At 35.7% G+C, this 8529-nt stretch overlaps 1 protein-coding gene across 1 annotated transcript in view; it reads right to left on the minus strand.

Moving 5' to 3' along the window:
- LOC106468003 (semaphorin-2A-like) overlaps positions 1 to 8209 on the minus strand; it is a gene marked incomplete at its 3' end in the record, with an annotated part of 98440 nt that extends 90231 nt beyond the window's left edge. Inside the window, exons 1-2 of the mRNA XM_022396278.1 lie at positions 7682 to 8209; positions 2873 to 2960 (exon numbers count right to left, since the gene is read on the minus strand). Of these exons, the coding sequence (XP_022251986.1) occupies positions 2873 to 2960; positions 7682 to 7829 (236 nt within the window). The remainder of the gene's footprint in view (positions 1 to 2872; positions 2961 to 7681) is intronic.
- Positions 8210 to 8529: the final 320 nt, after the last annotated feature.

Below are 8529 nucleotides of genomic sequence, written 5' to 3' on the forward strand. Positions count from 1 at the left end.
CGAACTATTGGTGAAACGGGATTTCGATTCCGCGATCCTCGGAGTGCGAGTCGAGCGCCCTAACCACCTGGTCACGTGGAGAGACATTTTGCAGCAACAGGACTCAAACCAGAAGCCTTGGGTTTACAGTTTGCAACGACAACCCATACTCCACGGTCAGCTCGTACGATAAAACAACCATGGACACTCCCAGTCAAAACCAGGTACATCTGCCATGAACAACTAAACTCTTCTTCCGAAAATAAACGAAAGATAAACAAATAATTTGTCACAATTTAGTATGAACTCTTAATACTCGGTGGAAAGTAAATTTTATATAAGAGTAAAACTTTGTAAATGCCGTTTGTTATGAATAATCCTGTAAGAATATGTCAGTTCTTGTGTAACTTCTAAGACTCGAAACTTTTCTTTATATTGTTGCAATAAATTCAAACAATGACGAATGGCTTTCTATTCACGATAATGACTAGATGTACTTCCGTAGGGTCCCCGAAAGTGTTCTGTTTCAAGAGTAAATAAAACCAAAATTAAGAGTAACTAATATTTATATTTCTTGCTTTTCATGTCATGCTGTGTTGTAGCCTACAGAGCGCATAATTCTTCCCGTGATTCATGGCATGCGCACTTTTTACTGACGTCACAACAGTACAAATTGCAACTTTAAGCGTCCTTTACGTGACGTCATTTTAGTGTCTACTGACTCACTAACAGACAACACACTACTGTATAGTGGTGTGAGTGGTTAAAACAGGTGACCCTTTCGGGCGGTCTTCGGGTCCCTTTCGTGGAAATAATCACATAGGATAAAAAAAAATCGACGAATCGCAAGGTTAAACGGGGGATAAACTGGAAAGAGAGTACGCAGTGTAAATTGGTGAAATTCCTTCTTTAGAGATGAATTAAAAATGAGAAGAACAGAGAGTAAAGTTACTCTATTACATCTCCTATACTTATTTCCAATTCGCTTCTGAGAAGGAAAAGAGCTGGGAAACGCTAGGACTATCAGGTTTCTCACTTTCTGTAAAATTCAAAGCTTGCTAATTTGCTTTTTTAAAGTGAAAGTTAGCATGCGAAAAATAAGGAATTTTGGAGTAGAATATAATATCCGTGATAAACAGTATACCAAAGTGTCTTATTTATCAGCACATTATTAGCCTGGAAGTATAATGTAACCTATAATTTTAAGTTAAACGGGGGGAAATGTCTTTGATTTTTTTGTTGAGAGATCTCGCACATAACAAGGTATAATAACTTCTGTAAATAGCTTGTGTATATCCTTGACAGAAATCTGACTTTGATAAAATAAAATATTACATTTGCTTTTCGTAGGTCAAATGTATAATTCAACTATACAGTAGTTACTTGCATATTCGTAAAAATTAACTTATATTTGTTGCATACATAGATTTGGGAGCATGGAAATGGATTTCAAAAAACAAGTGTTGTTAAATTCAGAAAATATTTGTGTATAAGTGGAATTCCTTCAGTGATAACATTATAGAGGAATCGAAATGTCCACTTCGCAGGACATGGCTAAGCCTAAGTGTTTTGTAACTAACTTATCGAAAATCCATATCACAAATACAGTTTATATCTGTATTTTTGTGGACATACATCCATCAATACCGGAGCAAACGGCACATACGGTAAGTCCGCAAACCTAATTCTATTTCTATTTCTCCAACTTTTTATCATGCTGCCACCCCCCCCCCCCACCCCATCCTCCAAAGTACAGAAACGGCAACTAAGACAGCTTAGTGTAACGTTTGAGAATTACTACTTTTATCAAGGTTTCAAGAATAGATAGCTTATATAAAGAAGGATCTGTAAGAGACTCGCGAATTGTTATTACGAATACGCCCGTAAAGGGTTGCTGATCAGCTATTACAAGATACAGTGGAGTAACGAGTGTCCAAACGTAAATGATGCCAACTCATGTAGACTTCAAAACAGCCATTCACTTGCAATTTATGTCTTCAAAATAACCACGTGAAACCACAAAAACTAAAACTGCTTTTAAGCGCCTAGCTCAAGCGAGATTTGGGAATTCTGGCAATCTCCTTAGGTGGACCACATTTCCACGAACCGCAGCTGTCAATTCCCCAACGATATACTTTAGTATTGAATGATCAATTAATTCTAAAGAAGAAGAATAATAAAAGATGCCAGACTTTCCTCCATGAAACAGTGTAAACTTCACTGAAAACTTACCACATGAAAAGAATAAACATTGAGATATGACGTGTATATGCTAATGATCCCATTTTATACACAAACTAACTTACATAGAATTACACTAAAGGCCTCTTCGTAAATTCTCAAAATGTACCATAACTGAGTTCTCCAAACAAGTCTTATTTTCTAACATTATTACACCACCGTTACTATACAACTTCACTCACTTCTATCAGCACAGTTTCACCGCCATTAAAGATATAAGTTTCACATAATACTGCTAATAAACAACTTCACCACTTCTATCAGCACAGTTTCACCACCATTATTAATATAAGTTTCACATAATACTGCTAATAAACAACTTCACCCACCTCTATCAGCACAGTTTCACCACCATTACTAGTATACACAATGTAAGTCATTACTGAATATGTTTCACTTAGAATTGCTAGTACAATTATTAGACACCACTAATAGCACACTGTTTCACACACCATTACTATCACTCAGTTTCACACACCACTACTAACACATAGTTTTACCCACTACTAAAACGTTTTCTTAAGTATTACGAGAACAATTTTCACACATCACTACTAGTACACAATTTTACTCACCACTGTTAGTTCACTCACCATCAGTACACAGATTAAGAAGCACGAACAAATATTGATGAATCGGCTTGTATACTTACATAGCTCCAACATAGAGTATTTCTCTTTTTGGATCCAGGTAGAATGTTTCGTAGTACAGCTCACCACAGCTGAATTCTTGGACATGTTCTGGAAAAAAAATATGAAATCATGTTATTATCTGTATTAGGATGTTTCAGTATCAACTTGAAATGGTCTTCCTACCACAAAACTTTATTTTATGTTGTGGAAAATATTTAACTATTTTGTATGCCAATTAAAAAAATAAATAAATACAGGATATACATATTGTATGTATACATGTGATACAACCAACAAATTAGGAACAATAATTAAAACAGTATCTGAGAAATGAACACAGGATATCCATATTGTAAGTATACATGTGACACAACCAACAAATTAGGAACAAGAATTAAAACAATATCTGTGAAATGAACACACAGGATATCCATATTGTATGTATACATGTGACACAACCAACAAATTAGGAACAAGAATTAAAACAATATCTGTGAAATGAACACACAGGATATCCATATTGTATGTGTACATGTGACACAACCAACAAATTGGAAACAAGAATTAAAACAGTATCTGTGAAATGAACACACAGGATATCCATATTGTATGTGTACATGTGACACAACCAACAAATTGGGAACAAGAATTAAAACAGTATCTGTGAAATAAAATTTTACCTCACGTAATAAAAGGCAGTTTCTAATTATGTCATTGCTGAGAACCAAGCAATTTAATGGTTGGAATACATTCATTCATTAGATTTTGGTTGATTCAAGAGACTGATATTCTTACAATACATAATTTGAAAAATACTAAAACATTTATACAACAGTCCGTTTTCTTAGCACTATGTTACAGAAAGTCACAGCTAGATGATCGGTCTCTGCATAACACATATAGGTAGTCTATCCCGATAGCGAGATAGTCTGTTGTGCAGGGCTAACTTTTGTAAAAAATGGCTTGAATGGGTAAAGTTTAGCCCTAACTCAACTAAAGCTTACAGAGTTAATTTATTTCGTTATCGAATAAAAGCCGTACTTAATAAAGGCCTAAGTAATGTTAGGCCTAAGACAAGTTCGGTGTCTGCGATTAGAATTCGTTTGTATTATTCTAGAAATCATGTATTTAAAGAAATAATGTTGCAATAAAGATAATAATTTGACAGCAGATGTCTCTGCTAGTTTAAAACAATACTGTTTTTGTCACGTATATGTAGTAAAAGCACTGTTAGGTTATATTTTAAATTAAAAACTTGAGATTTACGAACTGTTCTTCAGCACCATAACATATATTCTAACACTTTAAAACAATGATATTTTTGAAACATAAAGAAATGCATGAAAGTTATGTGACACCCATGGACTTAAAACAACTACACCTAATAAGCTTTCTTGTACATTTTTGGGGGTGTTAGTTATGATAACCCCCCACCTCCTAGTTACCAAAACGTTGTTCGAATTTCCTGCAGAGTTCTTACTAGTGTTTCACATTTCCTACTATTCCTGATTAGGAGATATATAAATTAAACTGGGAACAGGGCTATAACATGATAACAGCTTCATCTCCAATTGTCATTAAGAAAGTCTGGACTTTTCGCTGATGCCACTTCGAAATTATTTGAAAGGGCTAACATCCACCATGGATATTCTTGGTGACATTTTGTCAACATTTCCTTCCACTTCCGGCTCCAGTTTCAGATAACCTGGTATTACTGTTTGAGAATATCAAAGTGAAGTAAATGGGGAACTATCCCCAAAACTGATAAATTTTTGTCAAACTTTTGACAGATTTACTAGTTATTTCCTATACCAAGTTTCAGGTTCTCTACTGCTTCCGTTTCGCATTTATTAAACGAAATAATTAGGGGGGTCTCCATCACAATAGGATTTTTTTTTCATACAATGCATTGCCTGTTGCTTTCCTTCCTTTCTAGGCCTAGCATGGACACCAGGTGATTAGGGCGCTCGACTGGCAATCTGAGGGTCGCGGGCTCGAATCCCCGTCCCACCAAACATGCTCGCTCTTTCAGCCATAGAGGCGTTATAATATGACGGTCAATCCCACTATTTGTTGGTAAAAGAGTAGCTCAAATGTTGGCGGTGGGTGGTGATGATTAGCTTCCTTCCCTCTAGTCTTTCACTGCTAAATTATGGACGGCTAGCGCAGATCCTTCCTTTTCCTGCCAAGTTCCCGATGTTCTATTTTGCTGTTTCAGGGTTTTAAATTGAAGTACTTGGAGAGTAAGCCACCATCATGAAATCCCTACATACAATTTTCTCAGCATTTACTGATGATTTTTTGTCGATGCTATTTCGGAAATATAAAATAAAATAAATGTAAATTTCTTAATGATTTTTTATTATTATTTCCTACCTGACTTTCAAATATAAACATAAATAACGTGAGGTATCGCTACACACATGAAGTAAAATTTGATTTCAACTCTGAAGAATAGAGTAGATTCTAATAGTTAAACAATATATTACTGTTCGGGAACTAGTTTTTATGATTACATAGCAGTGTAATTCGTTTCGCCTGACATCTCCGAAACGGTAGGAACTCTTAAGTTTTGGCAGGAAGATTTGGTTTGGTTTGAATTTCACACAAAGCTACACGAGGGCTATATGCGCTCGCCGTCCCTACTTTAGCAGTGAAAGACTAGAAGGAAGGCAGCTAGTCACCATCACCCACCGCCAACTGTTAGGCTACTCTTTTTATCAACGAATAGTTGGATTGACCATCACATTATAATACCTCCACGGCTGAAAGGGCGAGCATGTTTGGTGGGACGGGGATTCGAACTCACGACCTTCAGATTGCAAGTCAAGCGCCCTAACCACCGGGCCTGGCAGGAAGAGGTATCAAATACTTACATAGATTCGTAAACTCATATAACACAAGGGAGAAATAACATCAAATCAAGCAAACATATCCTCCAAACAAACAATTCGCCTTATGTTGAGAATCAAACAATGACCTCCCGTAATTCCGCAAGTCAACACTTCTGGTTGATTCTTAACTTTTTAATGTAAAGTAAACTAGATCAAACCTAAAATAATTTATACTAACATACACCTACATTACTGAAGACAATCACATATAACAATCGGGTTGCAAATGTTTAATGCTATAAATCAATAAGCCAGAAATCTCCAGATTTAGTCGTACGTACGGCTAAAAAAATAGTTAAAAATGTATTTTTCGTTGTTTTAAACTTTAACGTTTGTAGATTAATCATACACACTATTACATATCTCATAACAGTCGCTAGACGTCGCATTACCTATTCAACTAATATTTTTACACACTTGCATATCTTTTTCTTAGATCTACGAACTTAAAAACAACGTAAACCACACGAAGAACAATCATACCTACCATTATTTTTATAATATCAGGATTATAAATAATGATACTTGTCATAAGCTATTGGTATTAGGCCTACTATATTCTTGAATACTACATATTTTATCTAAATCCGCTAGGGATTTTCAAGAATTAGAAGGGCGTATAATGAAAATATTTCAACTACACCATGTTTGTCATGGTTAGGACGCTCGACTCGCAATCTGAGGGTCGCGGGTTCGAATCCAAGTTCCACCAGACATGATCGCCCTTTCAGCCGTGGGGGCGTTATAATGTTTCAGTCAATCCCACTATTCGTTGGTAAAAGAGTAGTCCAACAGTTGGCGGTGGGTGGTGATGACTAGCTGCCTTCCCTCTAGTCTTACACTGCTAAATTAGGGACGGCTAGCGCAGATAGCCCTCGTGTAGCTTTGCGCGAAAATTCAAAAAACAAACCAAACAAATCATGCAATCCATAGCTCATCAGGCCGGCTGGGTCACAATAAACAAAGTATTGGTCGAAACTCTTTATACAAACCACTTGTTACAACAATACCTTTTCCTCGCTGGCGAAGCATGATTATAATTAATTGTACTTGTCATAACACATCAATATTAGGCCTATTATATTTTTAACACTACATTCTTAGTGTAGTTAGTCCCTTAGGGTTTTCGAAGATTTAGAAGAGTGTATAATAATAATATTACAACCACACTATGTTCATTTTCTTAAGTGGTACTACATGAAACTTACAAAAATGCCCTTTCTGATCAATGTTACGGCCCTCTCAAATGTCCAGCAACTGCCACCAATGTATATAAAGTGGTCAGCTAGTCGGAAAGATGTGTGTGTGTTCTGTTTACCTACAACACACACATTTCACTAGTTCCTGGTACTGACAACCAACAAATATCCAGCTGCCTAACACGTGCAGTGATCAATAAAACAAATATCCAAACTCTGTTACAACACACTTGTTAGTTTAGCTATCTGTTACAATTTATATACACAAAACGAAAACACGGCTTCATTCTATCATTGGTTTTCTTGCTTCTAGACTACATTGTACAATTCTTTTTATATTGTATTCTAGACATGCAAAAATATACTTATATGAATCTTCTATATACATACAACTTATGAACCTAGCATGCTAACCAATAACTTATGTATTTGACATTCTTCAATACAACCATGTTAACTCATATCTTACGTTTCTCAACATAATCATTCTAATTATCTAATAACTTGTGTATCTTACGATTCTTAAGATAACAATTCTAATTATATAATAACTTGTGTATCTAACATTCCTCAATACAACCATGTTAACTCAACTTGTGTTATCTTATTTGCTCAATACAACCGTATTATTTTATTTAAGCTGAATCAACTAATCCATGTATAATGAGGGAGGTGGAACGCACGTAGGCTTTCTGGTTGTTTAAAGCAAGTAATATTTCTAAAAAATAAAACATACTCTTGTGATGACGAAGGGGATTACAACATTCTCGACCAGCTTCGAAAGCTTTCTCCCGCCAATTTTCATGTCTTCGAGGTCGACCGTCATAGCCCAAACCCATAGCATGACATATCAGTAATGTAGCATAGAGTCGTGTACCAGCCATGTATTGAGAACAAATACTGAAACAGCAATAAAATAAGTTCACGTGTACCACCAAAAATTATTCACCACGAACTTATATTAACATAGAACCAGTAGAGACAGTTTTCAATAGCACCAACTTAGTTTCGGAAAGCATCGACCCATCGAAATTTCATGCATAGTGCCATCGCCAGATATACACGTGGCTACGAACTATTGATACTAATGTGTTACCTCCTAATAAAGCAGTTTTCTAGTGCAGATGAGTTAATAGTCTGGTTTTGTTATGCGCTTTATGCGTCTTACTGTAGCAATAATTACAAAACAGTATCGTTAAAACTATTTATCTAGTTGATAGAGGACAAATGATATACGAAACACGTGGTAACACGTAGACTAACACACGCCCAGTCCTCGTGCCATCAACCGTTTCGTTTCTACATCCTTTTATTAACCAGCGACGATCACGTGCTTGAAAGTTTTAATATTTTCCTACAACTGTACGACCAACCGTAACAGGAGGTGAAGTGACGTAATGAATCAATACAACTTATGAACGAGTTCCATTACCCACTAAAGTATATAGTTGGTAATATTGTTAGCAAAATCTTTGATTTATTAAAACGACGCATCAACTTTAACTCAACTAATGTAAAATGACATGTGATGTATAAGCTCTCTTCGTTTAATAACTTCAACATATGAAGGATCAGGTCGGTTTA

This window comes from Limulus polyphemus, unplaced genomic scaffold (genome assembly GCF_000517525.1).
Source record: "Limulus polyphemus unplaced genomic scaffold, Limulus_polyphemus-2.1.2 Scaffold2826, whole genome shotgun sequence".
Taxonomy (NCBI): Eukaryota; Metazoa; Arthropoda; class Merostomata; order Xiphosura; family Limulidae; genus Limulus; species Limulus polyphemus.